The 17,407-nt window shown below is 40.9% G+C and overlaps 1 protein-coding gene across 1 annotated transcript in view; it reads right to left on the bottom strand.

Annotated features, from left to right (window-relative positions):
- SCP2 (sterol carrier protein 2) overlaps nt 1–17,407 on the bottom strand; it is a 57,188-nt gene that overhangs the window by 23,848 nt on the left and 15,933 nt on the right. The window contains exons 5-11 of the mRNA XM_065408994.1: nt 16,557–16,621; nt 14,242–14,368; nt 13,186–13,249; nt 12,828–12,914; nt 12,071–12,221; nt 10,678–10,825; nt 4,769–4,876 (exon numbers count right to left, since the gene is read on the bottom strand). Of these exons, the coding sequence (XP_065265066.1) occupies nt 4,769–4,876; nt 10,678–10,825; nt 12,071–12,221; nt 12,828–12,914; nt 13,186–13,249; nt 14,242–14,368; nt 16,557–16,621 (750 nt within the window). The remainder of the gene's footprint in view (nt 1–4,768; nt 4,877–10,677; nt 10,826–12,070; nt 12,222–12,827; nt 12,915–13,185; nt 13,250–14,241; nt 14,369–16,556; nt 16,622–17,407) is intronic.

Below are 17,407 nucleotides of genomic sequence, written 5' to 3'. Positions count from 1 at the left end.
TGGCCGGCTCACATGGATGGCGTGTGAACCGCTTGCTGGGGGAGGTTAACCCCCAACCCCGCCCCTTCCACCTGAGGGAGAGCGTGCCGGGAGGGAGAGCATGGCGGCGGCAGCCTCCCCAGCCCCGGAGCACCAGGAGGGAGAGCGCACAGCTCCGCCGCAGGCTACCCAGCCCCGGGAAGGCGGGCAGCATGGCCCCAGCCCCCTGGAGCTCAGCGGCACCGCCGGAGCGGGGCCCTGGAGAGGCGTAGTGTGGGCGGGGCCACGCCTGGCTGTTTGGTGAGGTACCGCCTCCCCTACCCGCTGCAGTCAGTCCCGGAAGTGACGGGTCAGCCCTTGGAAGTGACGGATTCGTCACTTTCACCCCAGGCCCTGCACCCCTCTAGGGACGGCCCTGCTGAAGGACAACCTTTGTTGCCTGCAGGTTGGGGCCAGGGTGTATATGCCCAGCGACCGGAGGGTGGCACGAAGGTCCTTAAGGGAGTGCAGGGACTCACTGGTTTTGTCGCTAAACATTTTGTTATTGTCAAAGGGGAGGTCCTCAAGTGTAGTCTGGACCTCCTTCAGAAACCTGCTGGATTATAGCCAGCAATCACAGCGGAGGACAACCCCTGAGGCCAGAGAGCGGGATGCAGTATCAGCAGCATCAACCGCTCCCTGGAGGAACGTTGGGACCAACTTGCCTTCGTCCAGAAGGTGTTGAAGTCCTGCTGCTTCTCTGGATGGAGGAAGGCTTGAAGGTCCCTCAGTTTGGAGTATGAGAGGAAGTCGTACATTGCCAGGATGGCCTGGTAGCTGGCAATACAGAATTGTAGACCCGCAGAGAAGTTGACTTTGCAGCCAACAAGTCCAGCTTCTTGGCACTGCGATTGGCACAGGGGGAAAAGGGGTGTTAGATTTAAAGTGCTGTTGCCAGGCACGCTAAGTCGCTGCATGGACTACAAGAGAATTTCATGGCGTGTGACTACATAGAAAGTCTGTGCCTTTGGAGGGCACGAAGTAGAGACACTCCACCCGCTTCGAAGCAGGGGCACAAAAAGCTGGGGTGTGCCAGACCGTTTGAGCCAGTTGTAAAACGGCCTTGTGAATAGGCAGAACAGTAGGGGAAGGCCCGGGGGGGTTGCAATATGTGCAGGAAATGGTTCTGGGGGTCCTGTACATCATTTACAGGCAGGTTGAGGGCAGTAGCAGATCCTGGTGTTGCAGGTGGTCAATGGGGAGAGAGAGAGCAGAATAAGGGCATCGTCCGGGGAGGAAGAGACACAAATAGCGACCAGAGGGTCCAATGGTGCTGCCAGTGCCGGAAAGTCCTGGGGCTTCTCATAGACAGAGGGAGGGACGGTGTGCATTGGGGACAGCCGGTGATGCAGGCATGGTTGTCCCCCACGATTGCTGTCGGGGTCCCAAGCAGCTCAGTAGGGTCAGGCCTAATGGTTGCCTGGCATCAGCAGTGCTTGCAAGTAATGGAACCATGGGTTGACCAGTGGGGCGTACATTGGTTGACATGGGTGGCGCCAGGGATCTAGGCTGTATGACTGGGCAGGCAACAAGGCAGAGTCCGGCTTGGAGGACCACTCCGAGGCCAAAGACAGGTCCAGTAGAGGCAGAGTCGTCGGAACCGTCAGTGTGGGATGAGATGAAGCCGGATGGTCCAAGAGCAAAAGAGGTTCCTCTGTGGAAGGGCCCAGCAGAGAGAGGCAGAGCAGAGCAGGATGCTGAAGGAGAAGGGGCTCATCCATGGGAGCCGGTATTCTGGGAGCAACAATATGCCTGAGTGTGAACGGGAGCCGGCATATGGCAACATCAGTTCAGCCGTTGGCATGAGAGGGGACAAGCGCCCCGGTGTATGCAAGACTGGGCATGCAAGTCCAGACATCCCAGTGGAGTGGACGGAGCCAGAGGTGACGGCAGCAGGCCAGTCACTGCAGCCAGTGGCAGGGCCGATGGAGCGCGGTGCTTGGACTTATGCTCTGAGTGGGATTTTTTGTCGCTGGAGCATCCGAGTTGATGTGTGACTTCCCACCTGACCTGGCACAGCTCAGGGAAGCAATGATGTGTTTAGAGACAGTCCCCGTCGGTGAGCCGCCCTTATGTCCATAGCTGTGCCTCTTATGAGCATGGTGGGTCTTGGGCAGTAGCGGTAGTGCCTCTGGTGCCAGCTGGGAAAGGCCCAGGGAGGAGCTCACCGCCCATACGAAGCGCCACTCTGATGGATCTGTTGGTCCTAGATCCAGTTGTGCACATGGTCACATTACCTCCTCCATACAGAACTTGCAAAGGCAAAGTTCTCTGGCCTCTTGAGGCCAATCCGGGAAAGAGTGGCAGACGAAGCAGCGGGCAGCAACGTGAGCTTCGCCCAAACAATACAGACAATGTTGGTGCTCGTCACTCACAGAGAAGGACCGTGGGCATGAAGCACAGTATTTAAAACTGGCTTGCCAGGGCATAGTCCCTGGGCTGGGGAGGAGCCCCGCAAGGGGAGAAGTCCAACAAAGAAAATCTAGCTACAAATGGACAACCACATACAACTAGTAAAAACTATCTACAGACAACGATCAAAGAACATCTCTCTTGGTAAGCTAAGAGCACCGAGGAACAGGGGTTCAGACTCTGGCCATCCAGCGGTAAGAAGAAACTGGAGCAGCATCAACCCGCATAGCCTCTTAAAGCCTCAGACGCGCCACGCGGTCAATGCACGACGCACGTGCAGGTCAACGGATACTACCATGAACCGTTCTGACTCCGGCGTATGCATACCCATGTTTGGAATCCACATAGGGATCATTGCTCGAAGAAAAACATAACACCTAATCATCTAAGTTGGCACATCCAAAATCAATATTAGAAAAGTTCTCAGTTAACAATATTGCTGAAAGTTAAAACATACTATATTAAATAGCAAATCAGCAGAGAATACACACGTAATTTCTAAAAAGCCTTTAGAGTTTTTTTCCAGAAATGACCAACTGGCTCAGTGAGAAGCAAAATTACCCAGATAGGATTTCAAGGCTCTATCAAAAATCTGATGGGTTCTCCACACTTTTAACAGTGGTGGTGGATTATTTGCTTATAAAAATCATAATTCTTTTTCAATTGAATTGAAACAATACTTCAAGTACTCCATGAAGTGATAGCTGGTGTTTAAGGTAAGGATTGTCCCAAATAGATCCAAATATATGCAGGTCAAAAGAAAAATGAAATTTACAAAGTTCACAATCAGTAAAAAGCTAAGTACAAAGTTCAATGCCAGCCTGACCCTTCATCATATAACACCACAGAAACTGGTTTAAGATTTACATTTTAAGCATCTTACATTTAGATTATAACTGAATAGCTCTTCAAAGAAGTGTTGCAGCATTTATGGATAAACGTATATTATGGTAAATACATGGGTACGCTATAATCACATTTTATTATGTTATGTGCAGTATACTTTCCTATATACATATGGAAAACATCTAATGAAACCCATTAAATTGTGGCAATCCAGAGAGAAATTACAGATGGTCTTAAACTAAAATTATCATTGAAAAAAGAAGTTGGGATATGTCTTGCTAAAATGGCACTTCTAAAACCACAGGTATTTAGCTTCTGAGAAAGACTGCTGAAGTACAAAACTGGAAGTTTCAAAGGAATGCATGAGAAAGTTGGTTGAAGGTTGAGATTTAAATTACTGCATAAACATAAAAGTCTTCAGCGGACACATTATATAATGCAGAAGATAATATTCACCTCAACTACTTTGAATCCCTTTCTCTGAATAAAAACAACAAGGAGTCTGGTGGCACCTTAAAGACTAACAGATTTATTTGGGCATAAGCTTTCGTGAGTAAAAACCTCACTTCTTCTTTACTCACGAAAGCTTATGCCCAAATAAATCTGTTAGTCTTTAAGGTGCCACCAGACTCCTTGTTGTTTTTGTAGATACAGACTAACACGGCTACCCCCTGATACTTTCTCTGAATAGGCAGCTGGAGACAGACTTTGTATATAAAATAAAACTACAACATTTTAAAACTAATAGCTTGATTTTGATTGGAGTAGTCTCTAAAACAGAAAAATATATGTTTATATCTCAGTGTAAACTGTATATTCAAGTACTCTGTGCAAAGTACAAAAATGTATTCTTAGTATAGTCTATTGAAACTTAAAGAAAAAGTAGTAAGTACTCAAGTCTCGAAAGAAAAAAAATTATATCTTAACTCCGTATGCTTTGTCAACAATATGAACTTTCTCTTGAACATGTTTGCTCTCTCCGGACAGATTAATTAGGTCTGTGCAAAATACCTCTGTACATCTAGCTACTTAGACATTTTAAGTCAAGTGAAAATGGATTTTATTTTAATTAAGAAAAACAAATTCTAGCCCACTCCTTTTAAAAAAAATCACTTTTAATTTAAGCAAAAGTTATGTCACATATCATCCTCTATTATTTGAACTATTCATTTAGTTAAATAATGAAATGTATATGACAAATACAAAATTCATATTCATAGCTCAAAGGTGGCAAACATTAAGAGTAAACTGCATGAAGTCAAGAGAGTATTTTGACCTTTGTAAGTGAAAAAAACCACCAATAGCAAGATAACTTCTTACATATTGGAAGTCATTAGACAGACACATTATATTCTCAGACCCCAGCACTCCTTCTGCACAATTATTTCACCATTCATAATCATGGATACCTTCAGAACCTGATGGAGAAACTGTCAGTTTCCACATGCAGACCTCAAAATCATTAGAAATACAAATTCTATATTTGCCTTACCTGTGGCACCCAATGGGTGTCCTTTAGAAATCAAACCACCACTGGGGTTTACCACCCATTTTCCACCATAAGTATTGTCTCCTCTATCAATCAGCTCCCCAGCTCTTCCTATAAAACAGTAATTGAAAAGGGGAAAATAGTGGTAAAAAAAAAAAAGTCACCTTATGGTACATTTTTAAACCTTACTGTTACTTCTGGATATTATTGCATATGTTTTGAGTCAGCCAAAACCAGAAAATTGTAGTGCATAAAACTTTTGGAACACGTGAAATAACCAAATGATATGAACATCAAACAGTGTAAGCTGTTAGACAATAGGTCTTAATTTGCTTCCATTGCCTACTAAATATATATTTTAGAACACTATATAAGCTTTTCAGTTTATACAATAATTAAATTAATAATTGGTAAAATTATAATGAAAAGAGCAAATGTACCTGAAAAGGAGCAGTTAGTCATTACAAATACTGTTATGTTTTTCACTGGAAATCACAACTTGCAGTAATATTAATGAGACACAAGGTGGGTGAGGGAATATCTTTTATCGGACCAATTTCTGTTAGTGAAAGAAATGCTCCTGGGGGGAATTCTGCACCACTGCGCAATGCAGAATTTTGAGGAAATTAATGTTGGGCACGCAGAATTTCCTTTTCCCCCCCATAGAAATGGGCTGCAGAGATGTTGGCCGCCACTAGGGCTGCTAGACCCAGCAGAGTCCAGCTCCTAAATAGAAAACAAGGCCAGAGAGAGGGGGAGGGAACTGGACGGTTCCCAGCAGCTGCAGTTCCCAGGACGCCTGGAAGAAAAGAGGTGGTGGCACGCAGGAAACTGCAAGCCTGGGACCCAACATCAGGCTGTTTCTGCTTCTGGATCCTTGGGTTCTAGAAGGGTAGGATCTGAGAGTGTCTGGGTCGGGGGCGCAGCTGGCCTCTGTGGGGGTGTGTCTGGGCTGGGGGGGCCCGCAGATGGGCTCTGGGGGAAAGGGGGTGAGAGTGTCTGGGCCAGGGAGGGCCCCACGGCTGGGCTCTGGAGGGGAAGGAGGTATGAGTGTATGGGCTGGGCATAGGGTTACCAACCCTCCAGGATTGTCCTGGAATCTCCAAGAATTAAAGATTAATCTTCAATTAAATATTAGGTCATGTGATGAAACCTCCAGGAATATGTCCAACCAAAATTGGCAACCCTAGCTGGGGAGGAGGCATAGCTGGGCTCTGGGAGAAAGGGGGTGCGAGTGTCTGGGTTGGGGGGCCCATGGCTGGACTCTGAGGGGAAGGGGGGGGTGAGTCTCTGGCCCCCTGGCTGGGCTCTGTGGGGGAGGGGTCAGAGAAGCAGGAACTGAGTTGTCATAGCGGTTTCTTTAAATCTCTGCTCCTGGGGGAATTTTTGTGTGTGTCTGTATTGTTACAGACATACTTGCTGACAGATATTTTGAAATAAATTACCAAAATAATTGAAACTGGTGTGATTATACAGTGTTATTTTGACAAATAAAATTTGCAGAATTTGAATACTGCGAGCAGAATTTTTCATTTTTTGGCACAAAATTCCCCCAAGAGTGAAGAGAGAAGCTTTCAAGTACACGACCTGAAGAAGAGGTCTGCGTAGCTCAACAGCTTGTCTCTGTCACCAACAGAAGTTGATCCAATAAAAGATACTACCTCCTCCACTGTATCTCTCATATCCTGGGACCAATATGGCTACAACTCTGAAAGCAGTAATATTAATGGCAGTTGTTGGCATGCTGCAGACTCAATACTTTTAAATACATACATTCTTACTTAACAGTTTCAGTATTCAAACAACACAAACCACATGAAGTACCAGATTTTGATTCATAGGGGTGAACAAATAATCTTGTGCATTTGGATTGAGCAATTTTCCCACTGAAGAGCTCTCAGGGTGTAAGAAGTTAAAAAAACATATTCTCATGACATTGACTGAAGAGTGAAATTGATTAGAACACAAGGAAAAAATGCCATATAAAATATGCTACTGAGTTATAAGTTAATAATTGACCAAATGGGAGTAACAGGAGCAGTGTATTGCATTTTCTAGGTGCACCATGACACATGTAGAACAAAGAGTGGGTGCTTCTTTTTACTAATGAGTGTACATATCTAAATAAATAGAAAATGACTGCAACCATTTTTGCTGCTCCTGGTGCCACAGAGACCCAGCAAATAATAATGTGGTATAGAGGAACAGGTCAGAGAAAGGGAAGGGATAGTAAGGAGAAAAGGACAGAGGAAGAGATCTTTTTAAAGCTTCGTTCAGTTAAAAATCTTGAGTCTAGTCTTGCAGGCATTTCTGTTGAATCCTCAATCTCAGCTTGCCTGTTCATAAATAAGACTATACACCACCTAGTGGTTTTTAAGTAAAATCATGCTATTTTTCAGAAAATGATTCACAGAGGATGTTCTCAACTTTTTAATTCAATTTTTGAAAAAATCAATAATAAATTTAAAAGCTGAACTTTTTAAAATCTGAAATGTAATACTTCAATATATTTTGAACATTAGAACATTAGAAAAGCTATACTGGGGCAGACCAACAGTCCATCAATCCCAGTATCCTGTCTTCCGACAGTGGCCAATGCCAGCTACTTCAGAGAGAATGAACAGAACAATCATCGAATGATCCATCCCCTATTGTCCAGTCACAGCTTCTGGCAATCAGAGGTTTAGGAGCATCCAGAGCATGGAGTTGTGATCCTGACTATCTTAGCTAATAGTCAGTGATGGACGTATCCTCCGTAAACTTATCTTATTCTTTTTTTAAAACACAGTTATATTTTTGGCCTTCACAACATCCTATGGCAATGAGTTCCACAGGTTGACTGTGCGATGCATGAAGAAGTACTTCCTTACACTTGTTTTAAAGCTGTTGCCTATTAATTTCATTGGGTGACCCCTGATTGTTGTTGTCATGCTGTCTGGAGTGGCTCAAGACTGAATGCCAAACTCAGAACAGACTGTCAAAAGCAGAGCAGAAACCCCAAACTAGCTGTATGTTCTATAATTAGATTTCACCAACCCAGTAATAAGTGTGAACTCCTAAAGCACTATAACAGTCTTACCATGGAATCACTGGCAGTCCCCTTGGGCATTCCAGTTCATCTTGCCACCCAGGCAAGCTGGACTATGTGATAGATGGTCACTTCATACCAAAAAAATCACAATAATATTCAGGTTACACCCAGTCCCAAAGGACCAGTCACTTACCTTAGGTAAATTGTACTCAGATCTCAAACCAAGGACAACACCTGTAGCCAATCCTATAATAAACTAACTAAAGATTTATTGACTAAGAAAAGAAATTATAGTTATTTACAAGATTAAAGCAGGTAAGCATACACACACAAATGTGGTACAATCTTAAATTCAAAAGGTAATAGAAGCTTCTATAATAAGCAAGTTTTTATGTCCTTTGGGGCTAACCCAAGCCAAGAAGCTTGGGAATCTCTTGCTTATGTCTAGGAATCTTTTCCCCTCAGAGTTCAAACAGTATAAAGAGACAGTTTCTCCTTGTCAGAGATTTTTATCCCCACTCACCCCAGAATCCAAGCTGATGGGACGAGCACTCCTGCATATAGGTGACTAGGGGGAGCAATCAACAAAGTCTTTGCTCAACAATGGTTCATTTGAATGCACTAGTTCTTCCTGATGGGCAGGAGATTATACTTTTTGGGGTAAACTAATATTTCACACTTGGCAATGCTTCTCCCGTGACTGTGGGGAATTTACAGTCAAACATTTTTATAGTTTAAAAGTTTGCGCTGTAACATCACTTTATGACATGGGATACTGATATACATGCAGCATCCTATAAGCATTCCATAAAGTCTAAACACTAAGCACATTGTTATAAATCTAATATCTATTTTGATAATGCTAACACACAGGTAAACAAGACTGGTTTCAAGCTATGCATTTGTAAGTGTTCAGAGAGGAGTAGGGGCCTTGGCATGAGCTGGCACCTGGTCTGCCAGCGTCACACTTGTGTCATGTAAAGGGGTAAATATCACTTCCCTAATCACTTTCTCCACACGATTCATGATTGTATAGACCTCTATCATATCCCCCTTAGTTGTCTCGTTTCTAAAATGAGCAATCCCAGTCTTTTTAATCTCTCCTCATATGAAAGCTGTGCTATACCCCTAATAATTTTTGTTGCCCTTTTCTGTAAATTTTCCAATTCTAATATATCTTTTTTGAGATGGGGTGACCAGAACTGCACATAGCATTCAAGTGTGGGCGTACCATGGATATATATAGTGGCATTTTGATAATTTCAGTCTTATTTTCTATTTTTTCCTAATTTTTCTTCCTGTTAGCTTTTTTGATTGCAGCTGCACATTGAGCCGATGTTTTCAGAGAACTATCATTGTGGACTCCAAGATCTCTTTCTTGAGTGTAAACAGCTAATTTAGAACCCAACATTTTGTATGTATAGTTTGAATTATGTTTTCTGATGTTTATTACTTTGCATTTATCAACACTGAATTTCATCTGCCATTTTGTTGCCTAGTCACCCAGTTTAGTGAGATCCCTTTGTAACTCTTCGCAGTCTGCTTTGGACTTAACTATCTTGAGTCATTTTGTATCATCTGCAAACTGTCACCTAACTGTTTACCCCTTTTTACAGATCACTTATGAATATGTTGAACAGCACTAGTTACAATATAGATCTTTAGGGAGACTCTGCTATTTACCCCTCTCCACTGTGAAAACTGACCATTTATTCCTACCCTTTGTTTCCTGTCTTTTAACCAGTTATTGACCCAATAAGAGGACCTTCCCCCGTTTCTGCTGTGATTGCTTACTTTGCTTAAGAGTCTTTGTGTGGGACCTATTCAAAGGCTTCTGGATGTATTGTATTTGGAATCAAGAAAAAAAAATCATATCTGAGACTGAGTCCCTCCTTTATTCTCTGTGAATACTTCTGAAACAATTGATCAGCAAAACTATCTTTAAATTTCAAATAAAGCCACATAACTTTACTGTATGATTGGTTTAAATCTATATTTGATGCTTCTTGTTCAAACCCCTTAAGTAAAAAAAACACTACAACATTAAAATTTAAGGTCTTACCTTAAATACAAAATGTTAATGCATAGTCAGCAAACTTATGGAAAACTAAGATATTAGAATAGGAGACACCTTTTAGGAGATTTCTAATTTTTTTAGCCCCCAAATTTTCCAATTCAATATACCTTTCTAAGTGTTGGTGGATTTTTTTAAAACTATAAATGTTGACTAAGTGCATCTGGGAATTAAGTGTGAAAGAAAAATTGAAAAAAAAACCTGTGTTTACTCACACTAGCCAGAAAATTAGGTCATAGCAACCTAACTGCCACTGGAAGCAGCAGGGAAGCACCAATGGTGTTAAGAAGGTTGAGAAGTAGCAAGATCAACTGGCCACAGCAGTAGCTGGAAGGAAGCAGAGCAAAATCTAGGATAAATGAATACAAGTCTAGGAACAGGGAACAAGAGCTTGAGCAGCTGAAAAGAGGGGGACCTGAAGCTGAGACACAAATAAGAGGGAGGAAAGTGAGTCAACTCCCCCCCGCACACACACACTTCCTTTTAAGAGAACTCTCCCCCTGCAACTTGCTAACCACAAGATTTTTTGCACCATGTATCTGTGATGCATTAATTTATCTTTTGATATTCATTTAGACTACCACATGGAGTCATTTGTCCAATTACAGTTTTTACAATATGTTTATTTATGACTTATTAATATTTTGCTTTTCTTCACTCTTATGAAGTTACAGAATAATGCTCTTACCATACAGGACAGATTCATGCAATGAAGCAGTAATAACATTTGTTACAAACACCAAAGTTACAAGACATGTTTAATGTTGTCCATTTTAATAAACTAAAATTCTTCATTAATGTTATTACCTTCCGGACAAAGTCCTAAAGCTTCATAAGTAATGAGCTCATTAGATGAGAAACAATCATGGAGTTCAATCACATCCACATCTGTAGGTTTCAGACCTGCTTTGGAAAAACATCTTTTCGCAGCTTCTTTACTCATATCATAGCCAACCTACAACAACAAATTGTGAGTTACACAGTTCAAGACTTTAGACTATGCTCATCTGCTAGTTGTGACCGGAACATGTGCTATAAGTGAGCTGGCCTATAAGTGACGGTAATCTATTCTAATATTAATGTGCCTCGTACTGCAGTCTTAGATTTCCATTATGTGGCATAATTTTGCAGCAAGAAATCTGAGATTCTAAGCTTTATTGTAGGAACAGTCTAAGTGATGGCTCCTCTGTGTTCTTCCTCCACTCCTTCTCCCCACATGTAAAAATATACTCAGCCAAAATTATTTAGTCATTAAGGGCAAGATATGCTGCTGGTATAATTGGGCGCAATTCCATAGATGTCAGAAGAATTGCAAATGCTTATGTCAGTTGAAAGTTTAGCCTCAAATCTCTATTTAGCTAGTAATCTGTACCTCTGCTGCCAGCCATCTTTGACTTTAATGCTAATATTCAATATTTTTTAAAATCAGACTTTCTGGAATGCATTAATTTGATTTGCACCTACTGGGCCAAATTTGGCCCTCAATTACCCCGTGCAACCCCACTGACATCAGTGAGGTTGAATATTATGTGGTAGATTCCCAGATGGTGAAAACTGTCACAGCTCCATTAACCTATGCAACAAAGGACAGAATTTGGTCCTTAATTACAATAGACTGACTCATACTAGAACTATAGATGCAAATAACCCCTAACTTTTGAGAAAACTTGGCTCTGCATCCAAACTTTGCAGTTTAGGCCTACCTCTGGGTTTAAGTTAATCAAACTAGCAATTATACCTATGAATGACATAACCACCACACATTGATGGTTACGTGGTTTTCAGGTTCATAACCCTTCTGTAGAAAAGAAGGAAAACTAGATACATGGGTTCAAGTCACAAACAGATTATTCAATGATTGCTGCATCTGTCTCAAAATTTTTAGGTTCTCTCCTTAATTTGATGTTCTAAACAATTTGAAAAGTGCAGCGTAACACTAAACTTTTTAAAATCCTACACTTAATATCTATATACGTACATATACACATATAAAAATTGTTTTCTTAGCATTACTCCACGGATGTCTTTTATCCTAGAAGATTTTTTTTGAAGTGTACAGTATATAGTTTATTTTTACTTCATAGTGAAGTACAATGCATGTGCTATCTGGATATTTTTATCATGGAAACATCTGTAGTAGTATTAGAATCAATGTGCATAAGAAGTGGGGAGCAGGGGAAAAGAAAAATTTTAAACCTACCGCCTTAATACAACTATTCTCCTCAAATGTACTTGAAAGATCAGTGACCATCTCTTGGGCCACAATTTCCACTGCTTTTGACTCCAATCCATGTTTTCTCACAAACTCCTCATTAGCTAAAACCACAGCTGCAGCTCCATCAGATGTTGGGCTAATTGAACATAAAAGAATGATTTACTCATTGCACACAATTAACAAATGGTTTTCCAGAAAAAGAGTGCTATTCGTGGCAGTAGTCATTGATATGTAACCAAATTAGATCCATAAACTATTCCAAAGTGGTTTGCTGACATCACCTTGACCTTTCCATCAAAAAGTTGGCTGAACTCTTCTAGCAAAATCTTTTATTGAAACAGATTTCTTCAATTAAAAGAGGATATTGCTCAAATTTCTATTAGAAATGGTGCTGACTTTGGAAAATTTCTTTCATTGGTGGACAGGAAAGGCAGCAGTGAGGAAAAAACCTTGTTAAACAGCAGCAGAAATGCACTAATATATGAAAACAGGAAAATGAGGTATACTATTGTCTAGTGAGTTATAGTATAAGAATTATCTAGTTAAAGTTAGAGCAAAATGGGCTGAACTTTGTTTTATTTATTTAAATTTTAATTTATAAAATGCATCTAATACTCTGAAGATAGATGGTACAGCATTTGAAAAAAGTCTACAGCTTATAATCCAGTGGTAAATTAAAATATTTTTTAATATAAAGTGCTTCAGCATTTATTTCTACATAGTATCAAAGTCCTGTTCTTACCAGCACTGTAAAAGAGTCAAAAAATCATAAATTTTGCGAGACTGCAACACTTCATCTAAACTGTACTTCTTTTGGACCTGGGAAAACCTAGGAAAAACACACATCTTATTTTAGCATAATCTCAGGAAGAAAACATATTAATCATAGCTACACCCACTGTATTGCTTTCATACTGTAATTTAACAAAGCGTAAGGCAATGAATAGAGAATTTATATTGGAGTATTGTTCTCATTGTATATAATGGAAAGTGTCTTGTCTATTTTATACTTTGAGTTTTACTGTTGTGCAATACATGATTTCTTTCAAATTTGGTTTTCTTGCTATATTTTCATTACCAAAGTACAATATTGCACTCACGGGTTGTTAGTTGAATGGCTATGATTCTTCCATGCAATTTTTGCAAAGTGTTCTTGTTTTGTCCCTGAAAGAAAAAAGTCAAGTTATACTGAGAGGCTGTAATATTTTCTCACAGACTTATTAACAAGCGATAGGGATGCTGTATTCAGTTCAAATTCTTATGGCACTAGCTATAAAATCTCTGTTATAACAGATCCATTATATTAAGGATTCTTTGCAATACAGCTGGGTTTGGGTCAGTAAATGTTTCAATTACTAGATGAGAGATTATTTAAAACTGGCTGATTTCCAGCTGATAAAATGTCCAACTTAGATATCTAATGCACTGTATTGTCATTATCAGACACATAGAAAATACAAAAGAGGCTAACAGCTATCAATTTTACCCAAATTTGAACAGAGATATGTTCATATATTACTATTTGTCCACTTCACAGCAATTTAATTACACTGAAACATTTGTCTTCTAAATTATTTCCATAAATCATCTGAAATAAATTTTAAATACGAAATGTCCAATAGTTCGTCTGGCAGGAATATGTGCTGCCAAATAAGAGACTAAGTTTTAGAAGCCATTACGGCACTGCTATTCCTTTGGTTGGTGAGAGCTGAAGGAATTGCAATGGTGGTACTCTGAGAATGTAAATTGAGATATGACTAATACACAAAAGTAGTCATAAAACTGTTAATGTTGCTAAACACATCCATACCAAGCGCAAAACCACAAAAGCAAATAAATTAAAAATTAAGCCTCCTTACAGTACATACCCTATACAGGCACAAACCTTACTACTACCACAACTACTGTACAGCATAGAGTATACACCACAACCTTAACTCTGCCTCATGAATCTACTTTTCTAAAAATATCCCTTGATCAAGATTCCCATTTCCGAACACTATTAGTTGTGGATGTTGGGTATGGCAAGTTACTGTACCTGGTGAAAAGGAAGTCATGAAATAACGGTTTATAAATAAGTTCCCAAACAAATTTTTCACTTTTCTTTTAATACTTTATTCTGCAATAGGATTTTTCCTCACAAGTTTGAACAGTACCATATTTTTCCATATGTTCTTTTCCAACATTTCCAAACAACTGTGGTGCTCCTGGAGCTGCAGACAAGCCATATTTGTTTATCATCACTTCCATATGTTTATCTATTGGATTTGTCCTGTCTGGGAACTAAAAATAAAAATAGTTGTAAATTAAGCAACTGGCAAGTTTAAGGTGAATTATCCATTTCCTTTATAAACTACAGTATTCCTGCAAAAATATAATGGATTTTGAGAAAAAGAGAATATCTCTTTTAACAGCTCAGGTGGACAGCACTCTGCCTGGGTAGGATATTTTGAAATGTCAATAACTTGCCTACTTGTAAGAAAGGACAGATAAGCAGAAGACAGTCAGCAACTGCATTATGGGAGGTGGGGAGGGAAAAGACCTTATTGAAGCCCTTAAAAAAAGCCCAGAGGGCATTTTGGGTCTACTGGATTCAGCATGGGACTAGGAGTGAGAAGACTTGGCTTCTCTTCCTCCTCCTCCCCGCCCCCCCCCCCCCCCAACTTGCTGTGCAATTTTAGGCAAATCACTTTAACCACTCTGTACCTCAGTATTACCATTTGTAATTTTCTGCACCTCCCCTCAATTTTGTTTTTAATATAGACTAGGTCGGTGTTTCTCAACCTTTTTGATACCAGGGAACAGCTTGCTGCCTTCCTAAACTGAATCAGAGAGATCTCAGGGACTGGCGCCAGTCCACAGATCGGTCATTGAGAAACACTGGTTTAGGTCAGTGGTTCTTAATCAGGGGTATGTATAACCCTCGTGGTATGCTGAGGTCTTCCAGGGGATAGATCACCTCATCTAGATATTTTCCTAGTTTTACAACAGGCTACTTAAAAAGCACTAGTGAAGTCAGTACAAACTAAAATGTCATACAGACAAACCCTTGTTTATACTGCTCTATATACTATACACTGAAATGTAAGTACAAGATTTACCGTATATACTCGATCATAAGCCAGTTCATTTATAAGCTGACCCCCCCCCCCAAGATGGATAAGTAAAAATGGAAAAAATTTTATAACCCGTTCATAAGCTGACCCTAAGTTCAGCAAACTTTGGCTCCCGGGCCATCAGGATAAGCCGCTGGTGGGCCGAGATGGTTTGTTTACCTTGAGCGTCCGCAGGCACGGAGGTAAACCTAAGTAAACAAAGTGTCCCGGCACGCCAGCTGCTTACCCCGACAGGCCGGGACAGCAACTGGTGGGGAAATTTTTTCGGGGGCAGAAGCTGGGAGTCAGGGGAGCAACCCCTGTGACCACCCCCTACATGACCCTACCCCTAGCCCGGAACCCCCACACTCTCCCCATCCCATCCCTTCCCACCTTATCTGGGGAGGGCCAGGGGAGGATGTTTCTGGCCTGGCTGGAGATGCTCCGGCAGGCTGGGCAGAGCGGCCGCAGCCTGCTCCGGCGGGCTGGACCAGGCCGCATGGCCGCAGCATGTTCCAGCGGGCTGGGCCGGGCGGCACATCTGCAGCGTGCTCTGGCGGGCCGGGCGGCGCGGCCACAGCCTGCTCTGGGGGTCGGGGCCAAGCAGCACGGCAGCAGCCTGCCAGCCCCGGAGCTACAGCTGCTTCGGAGGCTGGGGGGAGAGCAGCGTGGCCAGAAGCGGAGAGACTCTGGCCCCGCCTCTTCCCTTCTGTCTCTGCTGGCTGTGCTGCCTCTCCTTGCCCCCTCTGTTGGGGGGAGGGGCTGTGTCCCACCTCTCCCTCTCTATACCCGTTCATAAGCCGACCCCCGTCTCTGGTGCTTCCCTTTTTTACTAAAAAAATTCGGCTTATGAACGAGTATATATGGTATATTCCAATTGACTTATTTGAGAATGAGAAAGTAAGCAATTTTTCAGTAATAGTGTGCTGTGGCACTTTCGTATTTTTATGTCTGATTTTGTAAGCAAGTAGTTTTTAAGTGAGGTGAAACTTGAGGGTACGCAAGACAAATCAGACTCCTGAAAAGGGTACAGTAGTCTGGAAAGGTTGAGAGCCACTCATCTAGGTCACATACCGCAGGTGTTAGGAACTATTGAACATTAGTCTTCCGATAGTGATAAATTTACTGGGAAATTAATCGCTTATCTGTGGATACAAGATTTGCACATTGTACATTTATATTTCCCAATAAATGGTTGTGAAAGGTACCTTAGCTATTTTGATGGAAATGTAGATAATTTACCGTAAGCAATCTGTCTGATATCTTAAACAAATTGATGTGTACATGGGGATTTGGAAGTCTTTTATACATTTTAAACATTTGTACTCCTGGATTACATTCAAAAAAAGGTGCAAATATTTTAAAAAGACACTTACTTTAGCTTCAAGGGACCCCCTTTCCATCTTCTCAAAGCCAAGAGCCAAAGAACAATTTGCCAAACCTTAAAATAAAGCTTTCGTTATTTGAAATATGACTAAACGTCTAAAGATCATGTACTATAAATATGCATTTTCCTAAAAAAAAAAAAAAATACAAAAATTGGTACATTTTCCTTCTTTTTCTTCACTTCTGAATTTGAGTCAAGTTTGAATGAAAATGGTATTGAGGTTACACAAATTATTGATGTCAAATAGGAAATGTACCTTAGAAGATCAGATTTCTTTATTTCAAACCATATAATTATTTTAATTCTGAAAGATCAATTTCTTAGCATTGCCAGGTGTTCTCACCTCAGCCACAAATACTGAAATACAATTTTTTAGAGGAAATCATGGTTAATATTTTTAAAATATAGAAATAATACAAATATCATGTGTCCTCCTCTCCCCTTTTTTTGTGCTATAAAACTCCCTGAAGAACTAGAGAAATAGAGTGTAAACTCCCTCACCCTTCAGTTGAAAAGGAGTAGATATAGAATCTTTCACAAAGAGTTTTTCCCTAAAGTGTTAGTCAAGAGTTTGAGTTATTTAAAGTTAACACAATACAAAACCAAACAAAATTTAAACAGTCTGACTAGAACTCCCTTCTGCTCTCAGTGGTTCAAGGTTTCAGTCTCTCATGATGCCATAATCCCACTAGTTTCAGTTCTTCAAAAAGTCCTTCCAGTAAAACTGAAAATCAAAACCTGATATTTCAAGCATAAAACATAAGCAGAAAAAAAAAAAAGTCATTATACACCAAAAAAGGCGCTTTCCTTTCCAAGATCACCTTTTAACTAAGAGAATTT

Source organism: Emys orbicularis, chromosome 8 (assembly GCF_028017835.1).
Source record: "Emys orbicularis isolate rEmyOrb1 chromosome 8, rEmyOrb1.hap1, whole genome shotgun sequence".
Classification (NCBI taxonomy): domain Eukaryota; kingdom Metazoa; phylum Chordata; order Testudines; family Emydidae; genus Emys; species Emys orbicularis.
This window is presented reverse-complemented; position numbering and strand designations above follow the sequence as displayed.